This window comes from Lepidochelys kempii, chromosome 8 (assembly GCF_965140285.1).
Source record: "Lepidochelys kempii isolate rLepKem1 chromosome 8, rLepKem1.hap1, whole genome shotgun sequence".
Classification (NCBI taxonomy): domain Eukaryota; kingdom Metazoa; phylum Chordata; order Testudines; family Cheloniidae; genus Lepidochelys; species Lepidochelys kempii.
The window spans coordinates 89,735,344-89,752,844 of NC_136387.1; the positions used below are offsets into that span (position 1 = coordinate 89,735,344).

The 17,501-nt window shown below is 43.4% G+C and overlaps 2 protein-coding genes and 1 pseudogene across 4 annotated transcripts in view; 2 read left to right on the forward strand and 1 right to left on the reverse strand.

Moving 5' to 3' along the window:
- JAK1 (Janus kinase 1) overlaps positions 1 to 17,501 on the forward strand; it is a 102,380-nt gene that overhangs the window by 22,640 nt on the left and 62,239 nt on the right. The window lies entirely within an intron of this gene.
- On the reverse strand, positions 3,864 to 4,289 carry LOC140916201 (large ribosomal subunit protein eL34 pseudogene; annotated as a pseudogene).
- Positions 9,232 to 12,251, forward strand: LOC140916200 (uncharacterized). The gene is made up of 2 exons (XM_073357443.2): positions 9,232 to 10,832; positions 11,475 to 12,251. Exons 1-2 carry the CDS (start codon positions 10,450 to 10,452, stop codon positions 11,548 to 11,550), a joined length of 459 nt encoding a protein of 152 aa, XP_073213544.2. The 5' UTR covers positions 9,232 to 10,449; the 3' UTR covers positions 11,551 to 12,251.

A 17,501-nucleotide genomic window follows, 5' to 3' on the forward strand; every position in this document is an offset into this window, starting at 1 on the left:
GAAGGAGTTGTGTTTTGTTTTGTTTTTTCCTGCTTTGTTGTTGTTGTTGAAGTGCTCCTGGAAGAACTAGGGAAATTCAGTGGGAGTTTCTTAGTCCTTAGGTGGACAGGCAGGGGTTGAGTCTTTCACAAAGATAAATTTTCTCCTGTGTGTGTCTGAGTTAATTAGATGTTAACAAAAGCTAATAAAAAACCAAAGTTTTAAACAGTCTCTGACTAAACTCCATTCCTATCTCATTTGCCAAGGTTTCAGGGTCTTGATGTCACAATCCATTAGTTTGAGATCTTCAGCTGAAAAAAAAAAAAGCCTACATTTTTCATGTGTTTAAAACAAAATAAAGTAGGCATTTAAATACATTATAGAGAAGCAAAAGAGTGCGGAGTATTTTTTCCTTTGAAGGTCATCTTAAATCTTTGAAGGTATCTATTTAAGTTCTTGTACAGCATTAATCACAGTGGTATTTAAGCATGTCACAAAATAAAGTGTATGCATAAAGATATATTTTTCTCTTGTTCCTTCAGTCTTCAGGGACTGGACTTTGTGTGTGTGTGGTATTGTGGGAAAGGTTTTGCATTTTTCTCAAATCTGGGTATTTTTGTTATCCATTCAAATGATTTTTTGAATGCCTTTTATTTTGTCAGATCTGATCCCTAGCTTTCTCCTCTAAGCTCTTAGGGCTAGATCCTCAAAATAATGAGGAATCCGTTGGCACTTTAAAGACTAACATTTATTTGGACATAAGCTTTCGTGGGTAAAAAACCCACTTCTTCAGATGCATGGAGTGAAAATTACAGATGCATCTGTAATTTTCACTCTATGCATCTGAAGAAGTGGGTTTTTTACCCACGGAAGCTTATGCCCAAATAAATCTATTAGTCTTTAAGGTGCCAACGGACTCCTCGTTCTTTTTGTGGATACAGACTAACACGGCTACCGCTCTGATACTTATCTTCAAAATAGATCATTACATTGCATTCTGGACTCTTTTGAAAATCTGACAACAATCTCAGGTGTTGGGCACTTGAAAATCTGGCCCAGAGCTCTTTTGAAATAGTCTGGAATGAGATCTTCACTCCTGCTTTGGATACTTTATGCTGAGTAAAAGGGTTGGAGGTGTATAAGAGGCCCTAAATATTCTGATTCCAGCTGGGTGAGGATTCCATTGCCACAGAAGCTGTGAAAGATAGCAGTAATGTTGCCCTCAGAGGACCCCTCCTAACTCCACATACAAGGAATGTTCTGTGATGGGGTGGGCTAGGAGAGGAGCGGTTTGTTGGGGTGGGCCTCAGCAGTGCCTGGATTCTGGGCATTGCTGCAGCCCGTAGGACCACCTGGAAAGCAGTCTTAATTTAGAGAGGCCCTCGGTGCTCGTTAAGTTGCATGTGGGGTCTCTCCAGTCCCAGCCCAGATCAGGATGCAAAGTAGCTTAAAATGACACTGGACCGCCAAGCCTGTCACTAGGTTGTGACTTCTGCCTTTTTTTAGAATTTCATTACAGCTTTGGTGCCCACTAAGAGAAGGTGCTATGAACAATCATTGCAGTGTGAGGAGTCAGGGCTGATAGGTAGAGGACTGCTGACTACTGCATTAGTGCATACATGTCCCTAGCGCACTAGAGTGCTGGGTGTAAACTTTGTTAATTTCCCTTTTTAAAAAAGGGAAGAAATCTGTTTTACATGTAGTCAAAAGAGTATTGTATAGAGAAACACGGTTCTATTTTTTTTTTCTGCTTGAGCGTGCGAACTTGCAGATTAGATTTAACCATTGCATGTGCACGCAGAGCACATGCTGAAAAAAAATTTTCTTACTGTTCTGAAACTTCAGTGATTGTGCAGCTAATCGTTTTTTAAAATTAAACTCTTACTCTTCAACTTAAATGTGAACTCCAAAGCAGGAAAATGAGAAGAGATAAGCACAGATAGCTAGATTGTAGAGCACATTTGACACGGAAATATTTTTGTATGGCTCAGAAAGTTATGTCTGCCCTCCCCCCTCAATGAAATCTTGTGATAATACCTTGCTTATTGAAGCTGTTTCTGAAAGAATGAAGCATCCTGGGACCCCCTCAGTGAAATAATTAAATTGAAGTTTACAAAGAATTTGAAAAAAAATTGCAAAAATGAGTAAAACTTGTTCCTGTGTTGAATACTGTGTGCCCAGACCTATCTAGTTAATATAATATTGCACACACAAATCTGTTTAGCGTTACTAATTTTTACCTTGCAGTTGGTCGTTAATGTGTTTTATGGCAAGTTTTTCTTTAACATGGATTTGTTTTTAGAGTTAGATAATTACAGTCAACTGGATTAAAAATCCAAAATCTGATTAATTGGGGGCATATTAGATTGACCATCTCTTACTTCAAGACCAAGAGAAGGAAATTACAGTTCTTTTGAATGTTTATGCATTTTCAAGTTGACTTGATTGTTCTTGTGATTATCAGCCTTTTAGGAATTTAATCAAATAAATTAACATATTTGCATAAAATAAACATTCCTGTTTATCTTAAAAAGCACTGTTTACAGCTACTACCCTAAAACCTAAGGTTTACTAGGGAGCAACTAAAACTAGTACTGTGCTAGGATTATCAAAGAGAGACCATTACTGAAATATGAAGGGTTCCTTTCTGGTATCTATGAAGAATTTCCAGGTTAATGGAATTACAATAAGAAAATACCTTACGCCTCCCTGTTTTCTCTTCTCGGCTCTTTACCGCTCAGCCTTTTCCCACTTAATTTCTGCATCTCCATCTTTTCATCCTATTTTTTCTTCTCAATCTTCCTCTCCCTTTTCCCTCCTCCTGCCCTTCTGTTTCTTACCCTGTACATCTGTTTCCCCTTCTGTGTTCTTCCTGTTTTCTTTAGGGTCACATTCAACAGAGGGGGAAATGACCACACATTCAATCGTACCAGAGTATTACTTTTTTTCCAGTTGAGTGCAGCTTCTGGGAGGAGGAAAGGGAGATAAATGCCCTCAAACTTAAACAAATAATAATAATAATAAAAGTTATTGATTGTTGGTAGTGGCTAATGAGATAGCTGTGTGTTACTCCTGGAAGGATTCTGCGCCAAAAAATTAAAAATTCTGCAAATTTTATTTGTCAAAATAATGCAGTATAATCACACCAGTTTCAATTGTTTTGGTAAACTACCATACAGAAAAAAGTCACAATAACTATTCAGCATTTTGTAAACACATGAAAGTTAAGTTACAAGTACTTGGTAACGAATACCCTGCATTCCAGTTATAATCCTGGATTTTCATTTAAACTACATTAGAGAGCGTGCGCGCACACAGGTATGTACGTAGAATGTCATTTTAAATTGCTCAGACTGTCACACATGAAAGTCATTCAGTTTTGCTAATCATCGTCCTGGACCTAGCTGGGTACTTTGGGAAGTGTTTGGTTCTGGTTGTCCTGACATTTTATTGACTGCTTGGTAAATATTTTATTTGCCCTCAAAAGGCTTGCTGCTTTTTTTTTTTTTTTTTTTTTTTAATTTTTTTAATGGGTAAGTAAAAATCTAACCTCAGGAAAAAAGTGAGAAAGCGCATAGATCTTTCTAGCTGATTCCTTTACTGTCATTTATAAGGCTTTACATCACTCTGGCAATGTACGTGCCTTAAAACTTCTACAGGTTTTTATGCTCATGGGGGAATTGGCTGAGAATGGGAACAATGTTATTAAGCAAACAGGTTGCTACATTTCTGCCTTAGAGAATGAGATCAATTAACCATCAACAGCAACATTAACAAAATGTAGGGTTTTTTTTACAAAAGATATTTTCTTTAACTTAAAAACAAACAATTTTCAGTAACATGATACTAATATTTAATTAAGTGTTTTTTCAGTTCTCAAGAAGTTATTTTTTTTTAAGTTGAATTTTTATTTATTAGGCAGACAATACAAAGAGATTCACTTAGATTTCTGACTCTGTGCTTGTGCCTTCAACACTTTCACAACAGTCTTCTGCTCCTCAATAAGGAAAGCTCGTTTGATTCTATCACAGACACATTTAGCACACATGGAACTGCCATAGGCTCTGCTAAAATGCTTCTTTGTTTTTGACAACCTCATAAGGACTTTAGGGCGCACAGCACAAACATCGCGAAGTCTTCCTGGATACACACCACATGCAGACATTGGTGCCTTGCCAACTTTCTTAGTGTAAAGGTAAACAGTCCTGTTACCTGGTGTCCGGGACAGCCTGGTCTTGTTAGAGGCTGTGTTGTAGGACAACCTATGACGGTATGTCAGAGGCTGAACCATTTTTTATCATTTTACTAGGCAGGCAGGCTTCTACACTTCTGCCGGGGGACAGAGCCTTCCTCCTGCATAACAAAATACCCTACCCTCCTCCACGCCCTTCAAGTTGCAGTATCAAGAGAGAGGAACAGAGTCTCTCTCGCTTGTTGGCCAACTCTGCCCCCTGACAGTGATACGCGTCTACCCTGCACGCACGCCGAGCCCCCCGCAGTGATTTGCGTCTCTGAAGCTGATCCAGGAACGCTGGAACAGACACGCTGCCAGGACTGCTGGGGAAGAGACGTGTGTTCCCCCTGCAGATTTCTTTTGCGTTTTTCTGCACAGGGGCCACAGAAATATGTGGGCCATATGAATTCTGCACCCCCACAGTGGTGGAGAATTCTGTCAGGAGTATGTTGTGTTCAAGGAACCATAAAGTCTACTCTTGCCCCATCATGTTTCTGTGAATGCTTGAGAAATTCTTAACTCCTTATGTAACATGAGTGGTGCTCTGTATATCAGCCCTGAACAGTTTTAGGCTGAAGATGTCTGTATGGTTTTAAAAAAAAAGCAAAGAATAAAATTCAAATCTGAAACCCATTTTGTTTGTAAATTAATGTGCAATAGCTGTAACCTACTTTATTGATACATTTCTGGGTTGTTTTAAGAGCACATGGAACCCATTTTATGGTTAACTTTTATTTGGGGCTAGGACCAATTTAGCCATTTTAAAGCACTATATTTATATAAGCGAGCATGTAACCAGCCAGGGAACATGTTCTGCAGCTATACAGCTTGTTATGTGTCACTGTAGAAATGCATGGATACCGGCTGACAAACATGCTTCCTGACCCTGCTGCACTCTACCAGTGTTTATTTTAATAAAAACCCACTTAAGTATAATTTTATTCAGTGTCCATTCCTCAGAATAGTTCCGCTATATAGTTCCATCACACAGCCACAGACCTGGTTGCAAAGTTTGTGATGCATGGGGGCGGGGTGAGGAGTCAGATGGAGGGTCATGTGGGGAGGTCACATGCCCCCCCCCTTGTGTCCCTCCCAAGAGTGCAGTACCAGCAAGAAATTATTTCTACTTGCACCACTGATTGTGGTGTGTATGAGGTATGTGTGCTAAATTCCTTCAAGTTTTCTTCCTCTGCTCCCTCTCTTAGCTAATTGGTGATAGTGTTTCACAGCGAGGCCTCAGCTGTGGTTCCCACACCTGAGCTTGTCCTTTGACACTGCTCTGCCAGGGAATAACTGAGTATAGTGGGGCAAGCAACAGAGACCTCACTACTGGACCGTTTACTCCTGTTGGAATTCTGCAACAATACTATGGCTCCAAAACCCTGCCATTACCAGCCCAAGGCAGGGGGAAGGGTGGGAGAAGGGGAAGAAGAAGAAAGCAAGAGTCATTACAAAAATATATTTTAAAAGGTGAACTGAAAATTATGTGGGTTTTTTGTTTTAAAATGTGTCAAGACCTGAGTTCAATGTTGTTTCTCCTGCAGACTGATGGTACTGCTGACACTTAATCAGTATGTGAAGCTGCATTCCTGGTAACGATTTTAAGTAGAGATGGGTCATTACTGCTAAGTTTCATCCAGAATTCAAACACCCTAAAGTTCAGGGGAGTTTGGATCTCATGTTCCAGTATGGCTCATTTAGCTTTGATGTTAGTGATGATGTCGTTAAATCTTAAAGGGGAAATACAAAAACCCTAAATCGTACCCTCGCCTTGTCAGGTCAGTGACACAGGAGCTGATTTTACACTATTTAGAATGAAAAAGAATTACATTTTAAAACAAATGTCTCTTCTGTGTAATAATAGTGGATCTTAAATAGTTGTCTGTATATATTTATTTATTTTTAAAATTTCTGTTCACTTTCCTTTGTCATGAAAAGCAAGCAAATGCTTTTTCACAGTCATGGAAATGTACTATTCTAGGCACAAAACTTATCTACTGTTTATTGTGATGATGGCAATTGAAAAAACTAGTGATATTTTACTTGCCTGAGGAAGGGAGAGCGCAGTGAGTAATATTTCTAACGCAGATTCCACATAACTTGCAGGAAAATTATTATTAAGCAGCAGGTCCTGCATGGACTGGCTTGCAGGGTTAGGATCTTACATTGCACTCTACACCAAAACACTTCATTGCAGGTATCAGCTAATTAATATTTCCAGCAGCCCTGTGAAACAGTGAGTGCAATGAAGTTCCACTTCAGTGGTCTTTTTAATATGTTTTATTTTACCTAGGTGTTCCCTAAAATTTACTTCTGTTGTTTTCATGTACAAGAAATAAGGTTGTAATCAAACCAAAAGAAACTTGACGTAACTGTCAAGAATGTACATGCTGAGTAATTGCATGGTCTTACTTTTGTTATTATTGTTCTACCTCTCTCCTTCCCTTTTTAGGTTTATGACTCACTTGTTATGCCTGAATGTGGACAATAATCTGTTTGGGGCAGGGGATTTAAGCATGCATAACTTTATACATGTGAGTAGTTCCATTGTATTCAGTGGGACTACCCATGTTTGTAAAGTTTACTCACATCTCTGCATGATCAAGGCTGTTTCTTTGAAATACCTAACATGCTTTTGGGTTCTATCAGATAACAAATAGTACTGCTAATAATATGGCCTTTAACTTGTGTATTTCATGCAACCACTCATGTTCGTTTTGTTGAATGCACACCTTTTTTCTGCAATGAGATTTAACAGCAAATTTATACGTAACGTAGTGCTTCTAACAAACATCGTTCAAGAAGGCTTTTTCAGATGGAGTTTCTTCATTGCCTGTGACAAGGCTGAATCCCCACTGAGGCACTTCAAGTGCAGAAGATGGGGGCCCACAAGGATTTTAAAAATTAATACTTGCACTCCAGGTTTGTATTAAAGTCCCAAGGTTACAGCTTTTCTCTGACCTTGGCTTGGTAAATACTGCCACCGCCCAAATGCAAAAAAGCCCCTTGGACTGAGGGAAGGAGCACTTGGGAATTCCTCACTGTGGGGTACCCTCAAGCCCTTTCACCCCCCTCTGGGGAAGAGCTGAGAAAGAAAGCAAAGGAAATTAGCTGTTGCTACCAGCTAATCAAACAACATGCACAAACCTCTTAAGACACCAAAAATTCAATCCTGTTCTTAAAAAAGGTAAATTTTATTAAAAACAAAAAAGAAAGAAAATACATCTGGAACTTAGGTTTTTGCTAAATTTTAAAAGAGCAGTTCCAAAAATTAAGCGCCCAAAATAGCTTTCTTGGGGGTTCAGCTTAAAGGTTACAAGCAAACAAAAGCATCCAGGGTTAACACAGAGGAGTCCATTAGCCATAAGAAATAAACAGAAATAAACCTAATCGTGTCTTTTTAAACTCCTGATCTACTTATGCATTTGGGGGTTCCAGATAAGTAGTTCTAGGTATGGTCTGATGATTTATGATCATACCTGGCTTGAAGTTGCTTACAGCATTGCTGCTCCGTATTTCTGCTCTCAGGAGAACAAAAAACAGACAAAGGGAAGTTTTCTTCCCCCAGTGTTATAAAGTTCTAGCCCTCCTTATTGGCTCTTTTGGTCAGGTGCCCACTCCTTTTCTTTTACCTGTGGGCTTGTTAACCCTTTACAGGTAAAGCAAGTAGAGAACAGCTACTAAGAGGAATTTTATAGTTAACTGGCTGGTTGGGTGTCCATAAAAGGGAGCTACCCCCCACCCCCACCTTCGTTTATCACAGCCTGTAATTTGAACAGTAGTTTTATTTCCATTTACATAAGAGCTTTTATGTGAACTAACAGTGTGTAACTGATTTTAGATTATTTTGAATTGGTCATGAAAAAGACAAGATAATGTCTTGATTCTATTATATACCTTATGTGGGTTTCATCAGGAATTTAATAAATTTAGTAATGACTTTTTAAGTTCAGATGTATTTTTATAAACTTGACTGTATAGAAATTCCCTGAATGTGACTGCTACTTCCTGTAAACTGAAGTGAACCAAAGTTATTGCACAAGAAGGGATTTCCTTTACTTTACTGAATCACACGTTTAGCAGTATGATTTAAGAGAACTACTATAGAGTTTTTACATCTAGAAAGCCTAAATATTACAAAACATATGCAAGAATTCTAGGAAGATGATATTACTAAAGGGAGGACCAACTGCACCATGTTACCAGTAGGGATGTAAAAGGTTAACCTGCTACCTTGGTTAAGCGTTTAAAAATAATTTTAATTGTTTAACCGGTTAACTTTAACCAGTATTTACATCCCTAGGTAGCACCTGGGGAAAGGGGACAAGAAGATGCTTTCTGAAGAGAGATGCTTGGTGGCCTGTGAAATTTTAGGAGTGGTACCATATGTTCCAGTTGTTTTGTGTATGCAATAGAATACAGAAAGTGTAAATGAGGTTGGAAGATTGTCAGAGCCCAGACCAGTTTGAATACTCACTATTTCAACCTAAAATTAAGCCTTCTGTTTTAGGTTGATAATAATTTTGTGACGATCTAATCTCCCTTTTTCATGACTTTTTTAATACTTGGGGTTTCATTGGATGTGACTATACCAAGTTGTATTGCCATAATTAGATTTTATGATCAAACCAAACTTTATCTTCAACACTTTCACTCTTTAATGTTTCCACAACCTCTGACAGTTTAATTCTCTTTGAACACTGCAGTGTTAATTTGTGCAAAACCTCCTTTTAACTTCTAACTTTCTTTCCTTAAATCACTTATCTCCTGAAGTGACACTTTGGATGGGCTAGCACCAGCAGGAGAGTGAATTTGTGTGGGGGGGGTGGAGGGTGAGAAAACCTGGATTTGTGCTGGAAATGTCCCACCTGTTGATCACTTCAGATAAGCTATTACCAGCAGGACAGTGGGGTGGGAGGAGGTATTGTTTCATGATTTCTGTGTGTATATAAAGTCTGCTGCAGTTTCCACGGTAAACATCTGATGAAGTGAGCTGTAGCTCACGAAAGCTCATGCTCAAATAAATTGGTTAGTCTCTAAGGTGCCACAAGTACTCCTTTTCATTTATCAGCTGGTGTCTCTTCGCTTTATAGTTTTTTGTGCTCATTCTTTAGCTATAATTACTGTTCTCTCCATGGTCGCACAAGGGTCTTATTCTTTAAAATTTCAGTGGCATTAAACTGACCTCTGCCGTGCTCTGCCAATAATTTATCCATTTAAGGCATTCAACAGACCTGTGTCCTCTACCAGGAATTTATTCATGGCATTCAGTGGACCAATGCCATTCTCTGCCAAGCATTCTTTTAGAGTGGTATCCAAAGTACCTACCTCTATTCCCCTTATGTTACTCAATTTCTCTTTAGGAGAGAATTCTACATAGGCCCAGAGATTAGGTCGCTACCCCTTCACCCTGGGAGTTTAGAACTACTGAAATTTAGTGTCATTTGTACTGCCCCATCCCCAGAATGTTGGAATTATTATTATTTATGCAAGATATTACCTTGATAGCAATTTAAGCATAAATTCCTTTATTAAATCCAAAGGCCACCTAGTATTTATACAATTGCTCTAAACATGCCTAAAAAGCCTACCTTCAAACGGTAACAAAACATTTCTAAGCATTTGATCAAGGTGATTACAAATGGGCAAAACCCAGGGGTGCTTAGACCCACATTGGTTGACTCCAACTTAAGGCATGTCTACACTTGCGAGTTAGAGCACATTAAAACAGCCCCGGGTGCCCTAACTCATGACGCGTCTACACTGGCAAGACACGTAGAGCCCCCGGACTCCATGGCTGGAACATTCCTGGGACTCCACCTCGACGAGAAGCATAATGCTTGCTGCGCCCCGGCTGGAGCGCCACTGCACCAGTGTGGACACCGTGGTCTATTATTGTGCTCTGATTGGCCTCCAGAAGTGTCCCACAATGCCTGTTCAAGCCACTCTGGTCATCACTTTGAACTCTACTGCCCTCCCTCAGGTGACCAACCGTCAGACTCGCCCTTTAAATTCTCTGGGAATTTTGAAAATCCCCTTCTTGTTTGCTCAGCAAGGCATGGAGTGCTCTCAGTGCATCTTTCCGAGTGACTATGCCTCCATGCACCAGGTGATCCCCAGTATGGAGCAATGACGAGGTGCTGGACCTCATCAGTGTTTGGAGGGAGGAAGCTGTCCAGTCCCAGCTGCGCTCCAGCCATAGGAATTATGATACCTTTGGGCAGATATCAAGGGACATGATGGAAAGGGGCCATGGCCGGGACGCACTGAAGTGCAGGGTTAAAGTGAAGGAGCTGTGGAATGCCTACCGCAAAGCCCGTGAGGCAAACCGCTGCTCTGGTGCTGCCCCCGCGACCTGCTGTTTCTACAAAGAGGTGGATGCAATACTTGGGGGTGACCCCATCTCCACTCCGAGGACCACCATGGACACGTCAGAGCCCAGTTCAACAAGGCAGGAGAAGGAGGAGAAAAGCTGGAACGAGGGTGCTGAGGAGGAGGGAGACACCCCTGCATTCCTAGATGTATGCAACCAGGATCTGTTCTCAAGCCAGAAGGAAGGTAGCCAGTCGCAGCGGCTAGTGCTTTCAGAAGGACGAGTCAACACCAGAGGAGGTGCCCGGTAAGCGGCTTTTATTTTGGGAATGAAGTTGTTTGGTGCAGCCTTTTGGGTCGTGGAGGGTTAGGGCTGCATGCATGCCTAGATGTGGAACAGGGCGTTGATCACGGTAATCGGCCTCAGTGATCTCTTCAGAGGTCTCATGCAGAAGCTGGTCAGGTTCCTTGGCAGAGCTACTGTGCTCCTTGTCCCAGTCAGGCTAACATGTCCACGCCACTATGCTGTGAGGGGTGGGGGGATCATTGCTGCACACAGGCAAGCTGCATGTGGGCCAGGGTGGAAGCCATATTGTAGTAAAAGACCCTCCCCTTGCTTCCTAGGTCACTCTCAGCAGCGAGATATCTTCCAGGACGAACTCCTGTGGAAAATGTGGGGACAGTGTTCAGTATAGGGGCCCCCTGCAGCTGCTAGCTCTCCCCAAGGCACAGAACCCCAGAGGACAGTACGGCTGTGAAACAATCAGTCCCCCTTGCCCCTGTGCTTACTCACCATTTTGGGGCTCCTGTGGGTTATGTGCGCTCGCTTTGGGATGGGCAAATTCTGCTATTGTGTAGACTGTGCTTGTCTTTAAGTATGGGTGAATCATTGCTCTGTCTGGTGTGAACAATGCTGCCTCTGTTAAGTGTTGCATTTTGGCCTTTACAGATGTGACCTTGAGATCTCAGCCGTCCTCGTTATCACCAGCCGAAAGACTCCAAAGAATTCAGAAGAGGCCATATAGAAGCAAAGAGGACATGATGCATGAAATAATGTAGCAGTCCCTTAATGAAAATCAAAAAGCGCAGGAGTGGCGGGAGAGTGAAAGGAGGGTCCGCCAGCAGAATGTGGATCACCAGCGCCAAAGCACGGAGCTGCTGCTAAGCATTATGGAGCGCCAAGTGGACTCGATACAGGCACTCGTAGCAATGCAGGCGGAGCACTACTGCACCTGCCCCCCTCGCCCCCTCCCCCCGCAGCCCTTGTCCCAAAACTCTTTCCCTTGTGCCCCCATGTCACCTCCAACCCACTCTCCCCAACATCCAGGTTCTTATCGCCACCAGCTGCCTCCAACACCTGTAGCTTCACCATCCAGCCCTGCAAACTACGACCCTTACCTGCTGCACTCAACCCCCATCACCATGCATTTTAGCCAGCCTGAAGTGCAGCACTCATTGCACAGCACTCCAGACAGGAAGGCTGAGTATGATAGCAGGACATATGCAAATCTGTGATTGAACCGTTCTTCACCCCTCCCCAACTTTTTGCCCTTTCTGTTTCCCAGGCAGTTGTGTTTCTTTTCAATAAATGAATTTTCTTTTCAATAAATGGACTTTTTGGCTTTGAAAACATTCTTTATTATTGCATTAAGTAAAAGATATCTTAGCCCGGGAAAGCAACAGGCACTACAAGTCAGTGTAGCAAGCACAGATTCCTACTAACATTGGAACCACTGCACTTCACTCCCGTGCAGGGCACCAAACATTACTGTTGGCTTTCAGCCTCAGATTGTTCCCTCGAGGCATCCCTAATCCTTGCAGCCCTGCGCTGGGCCCCTCTAATAGCCTTGCTCTCTGGCTGTTCAAATTCAGCCTTCAGGTGTTGAACCTCCAAGTTCCATGCCTGAGTGAATCTTTTACCCTTCCCTTCACAAATGTTATGGAGGGTACAGCATGCGGATATAACCGTGGGGATGTTGTCATCGGCCAGGTCCAGCTTCCTATACAGACAGCGCCAGTGGCCCTTTAAACGGCCAAAAGCACACTCCACAGTCATTCTGCACCGACTCAGCCTGTTGTTGAACCGCTCCCTGCTGCTGTCAAGGCTCCCTATGTAGAGTTTCATGAGCCACGGCATTAAAGGGTAAGCGGTGTCTCCAAGGATCACAGTGGGCATTTTGACTTCCCCTACAGTAACCTTCTGCCCCATAAAAGTCCTGGCTTGCAGCTTCCTGAACAGGCTAGTGTTCCGAAAGATGTGTGCGTCATGCATCTTTCCGGGCCAGCCTGCGTTAATGTCAATGAAACACCCACGGTGATCCACAAGTGCCTGGAGAACTATAGAGAAATACCCCTTCCGATTAACGTACTCGGAGGCTAGGTGGGCTGGTGCCAGAATTGGAATATGCATCCCATCTATCACCCCTCCGCAGTTAGGGAAACCCATTTGTGCAAAGCCAGCCGGTGCTCATCATCCCAGACTTGCATGACGTTGTGATCGCACCACTCAGTGCTTGTTTCCCAAGCCCAAAAGTGGCATTCCACGGTGGTGAGCATATCCGTGAATGCCACAAGCAATCTCGTGTCATACGCGTTATGCGAGTCGACATCCTCACTGTTAGGTTGTAGCTTAAGGAGTAACTCGACTGCCAAACATGACGTGCTGGCGAGACCCATCAGCATATTCCTCAGCATTTCGGGATCCATTCCCGCAGACTAAAAGGGAAGACAGAGCGCGCATTAAAAAAAACTTTGAAAGATGGTGCCAAATGTGGACGGAAGCACAGGGATTGCTGGGATGCGAAGCGATGCATCACGGGGCATTGGGACAGGACCCAGAATGTCCCGCACATGCTGCCCCCTTCCCACAAGCCACAGCGCAAGAATGGGAAGAGGTGCCCTGTGGGATAGCTGCCCATAATGTACCGCTCCCAATGCCGCTGCAAGTGCCGCAAATGTGGCCACGCCAGTGCGCTTGCAGCTGACAGTGTGGACACCCTGCAGCACTTTCCTTACTGCGCTCTCCGAGGGCTGGTTTAACTCACAGGGCTCTACATCTGCAAGTATAGCCATGCCCTTAGTCAGGCACATATTAGCAATGAACCCTTTAAGAGTTACCTTTTTATACCCTTTAACAACAAGTGATGTCATTGCCACTTACTGACTTCATCTAAACACCGATTTGAGACAGTTCACTGCTATTTCCAGTCTCAATCCAGATAAGATTTACAGCCTCCTTTCTCCCCAAGGCCTTTTCTTCCTCTCCTTCTTGCTGGTATGTGGGGTGGGAAGGTCCATGTTGGCTCTTTCTAAAACAGATTGTCTTATTGAAAAACATCTGCAGTCACCTCTGTCAGTCAGAAGCTTTTTTAATTTTTTTTTTTTAGAAATTTCACGTTATTTCGTTAGTTATTCTTTGAACCAGACATCCTGCCTACTTCATTCCTTCTGGCCTTATAACTAATTACTTTTAGGGCCTTTCTTTACAACACATATCTTTAACCAAACTTAAATTAGCTTTAATCTTCCAGTTTTATATTTATCCTACAAAGGACATACATGCTATGGGCTGGAGGGTTGGCTGCACAGCATAATCTGCTGGTGATGAGGAGTCAGGATTCCTTCCTCCAGCTGCTTGAGAATGTGACGGGATCCCCAGGGTGCAGCCTGGGACTGTGGGAGCACTGTGCCCCCTTGTCCAGATCTGTTCTGCCCCCAACAAACTTCTATTCATTGAACTTTTTGAAACTTTGCACTTTTAGAGAGAGGTAAGGGGTTGACGCTGTGTACACAAATTTGCAATAGGGTTGAGGTCTGTTGTTTCTCGACTCTATATATTTATTTATTTATTTATTTATTTATTTTAAAACATTTTTGTTGTTAACATGCTTGTTATCTCTGGAGAGACAAATCCACAGTTTGAGAACTGCAAATCTAAGCATCTCTGATGGTATCTTCTAGCCTGAGCACTGAGTCCCATTGGGTAGATAGAAAGAGAAACCTACATAATCTGTACAGAAGCTCCTGGGACCCCATCAGATTGGGTCCCTAATTCATGAGCTATTGGAACTCATTTACAAAACTTTTCTTAAACATTACATGAATGTATTGTCTCATACTACAGAATTAGAATTTATAATCTGTATTCGACGATGAGATATCTTTGAGCTATAATGTATCTTAATTAAAACTATCTTTAGATCGGTTTTTTCCTCAAAAAGCATTTTATCAAAAACATCTGATTTAAATAAAAAAATCTGATTTTTTTTATTTAAAAAAAAAATCATTGAATTTTATCCACCCTGCTCCAGAGTCGTGCAGGCCCGTACTGTGTAGCTCAGGGGTGGGCAAACTTTTTGGCCCGAGGACCACATCTGGGTATGGAAATTGTATAGTGGGCCATGAATGCTCACGAAATTGGGGTTGGGGTGAGGGCTCTGGCTGCGGGTGTGGGCTCTGGGGTGGGGCCAGAAATGAGGTGTTCATGGTGTGGGAGGGGGCTCCGGCCTGGGGTAGGGAAGGTGGTGTGCAGGTGGGGGAGTGAGGGCTCCAGCTGGGGGTGTGGGCTCTGGGGTGGGGCTGGGGATGAGGGGTTTGGGGTGTAGGAGGGTGCTCCGGGCTGGGACCAAGGGGTTTGGAGTGCGGGAGGGGGATCAGGGCTGGGGCAGGGGACCTGGGCACCGGGGGTGGTGGCTCAGGGGTGCAGGCTCCGGGTAGTGCTTACCTCCTATGTGGAGGCATGGCCAGGTGGCTCTGCAGCGCACTGCCCCATCCGCAGGCGCTGCCCCTGCAGTTCCCATTGGCTGCAGTTCCTGGCCAATGGGACCTGCAGGGGCAGTGCAGCGGTGTAGCATGCGGAGCGGAGCCCCCTGGCTGCCCCTATGCTTAGGAACTGGAGGGGGGACATGCTGCTGCTCCCAGGAGCTGCACGGAGCAGCCCCCGACCCTGCTCCCCAGCTGGAGTGCCAGAGTGGGGCAAGTTGCAGTGGGGGAGGTTTAGATTGGATATTAGGAAAAACTTTTTCACTAAGAGGGTGGTGAAACACTGGAATGCGTTACCTAGGGAGGTGGTAGAATCTCCTTCCTTAGAGGTTTTTAAGGTCAGGCTTGACAAAGCCCTGGCTGGGATGATTTAACTGGGAATTGGTCCTGCTTTGAGCAGGGGGTTGGACTAGATGACCTTCTGGGGTCCCTTCCAACCCTGATATTCTATGATTCTATGATTCTAAGCCCCAGACCTCCGCAGGAGCTAAAGGACAACATTAAAATGGCTGGCGAGCCATAGGTTGCCCACCCTGGTGTACCGGCTGCCTGTGGCAGCCTCTGGTTTTGGAGAACAAATAAATATGATGGGTAACTGCACTTTTATTTTATTAAAGAAGGATAACTTTCTATTGCTTTCAAGCTCTCTTTGCAAAGTAAAAATAAGCTGAACGTTAGGTTTTGTTTTATCACTGATGTCCCTAAAGGTCACAGATGATACATGATTTCCCGCCTACTCCTACCTCCCTCACCCACAATCACCTAAGGCTGGCCTTTGAGACCTATGAAACCCACAGCCAAAACCCCTCAAATTTTGACAGGGCCCTCAGCTTTCTGTGGAAGACTGCAATAGATAGTGCAGGATACTTCTCTGCTGAGAAGTTACCCCAGCCTCTGACCACAAAAGAGTAGTAGGGCAAGCAGCCCAAGAGCATGAGGATAAGTCCATCAATGGCTATTAGTCAAGATGGTCAGCGATGCAACCCCATGCTCTCCGTGTCCCTAAGCTTCTGACTGCCAGATGCTGAGACGGGACAAAAGGGGAGGTAACATCTGGGTAACATCTTGCTAATTGTTCATTGCCTTTGACACATCTGACAGAGTTTCCTATCCTGGTTCCTGGGCAACAAAACTCCTTTGTTTTTGTTTCTTTCTCTTCCCCCACTCTGGGAGTAATGCACCCTTGTTTCAAGTTAAATGAGCCTAAATATGCTAAAGAGGATCCATACTAATGCGGCGAGCACCCAGAGAGCTCAACATGTATTATCAGTAGAGAAATTCTTAAATGTTCCTATTGTGGACACCCCTTAAATTGAACCTACTTAGTCCTTACCTGGGAGAACCTCCCTGACTGTCTCTGAACTAACTGTACAGCTGTTTGCAGAGCCAAAGAAAGAGTTTAAAGGGCTGAGTGCCAACTCTGTTGCATTTCTAGCCTCCTTCCTTCTAGCACTAAGGTAAGGGTGTGACCATGACAAACAAGTGACTTCACAACTACTACAACTCTTACATGTAACTTCCCTACACTGAGAAGGACCCAACACAAGATTCCACTGGCTCCTTCCCCTACTGCCAGGAACCAGCTCAAAAACTAGATAGTTTGGGAGAATAGAAGCACTGACCCAGGAAGTAGCACCTCATTCTCTCCCCAACCACCGAGGCAGAGCAGAACCCCTCCCCCAATGCCAGATATAAGTACTGCATCAGAACATTTGCTACTCTTCTTTTATCTGGCCACCAAACAACCTATCACCTGTGCCTTTTAAAAAATGTCTCCTATTTGCAACTCCACTTTCCACTACTCCTAAGTGGAGTTTCACCAGCTTTGTCCCTCCACGGGTATCTGACACACCAATAGATCACTACTACTGCCAATCAGGTGGTTCACTTGCACCAGGGAAGGACTCAAGTAAGTCATAACAGGGAAAAGTAAAAACAATGGAAACAGCAGCCAGTGCTCAGAAAGCTCACTGGACAGTACGTCCAGTCCAGGGAAAACTGCTGCTTTACAAGAGCCCAGACCAGACAAATGGCAGGAACTCAGTCTCATGTTGTTCAATTCAAGATGTTACTGCGCTACAAATAACAATAAAAGTTTCCCAGGGAAACTGATTATGACGATGTTCACAGGACTCATTGTTTTGGGGAAACTCGACATCCAGGTGCACAAAGCTTTTGATTGTATAGCCTCACACCTTCAGTCTGAACTTTTCAC

Excerpts from the sequence above, each read along its gene's own strand:
- LOC140916200 (XM_073357443.2), top strand. The coding sequence starts at position 10,450 with ATGATGGAAAGGGGCCATGGCCGGGACGCACTGAAGTGCAGGGTTAAA. Across the intron at positions 10,833-11,474 it reads AACACCAGAGGAGGTGCCCG|ATGTGACCTTGAGATCTCAG; the intron begins GTAAGCGGCTTT and ends TGGCCTTTACAG.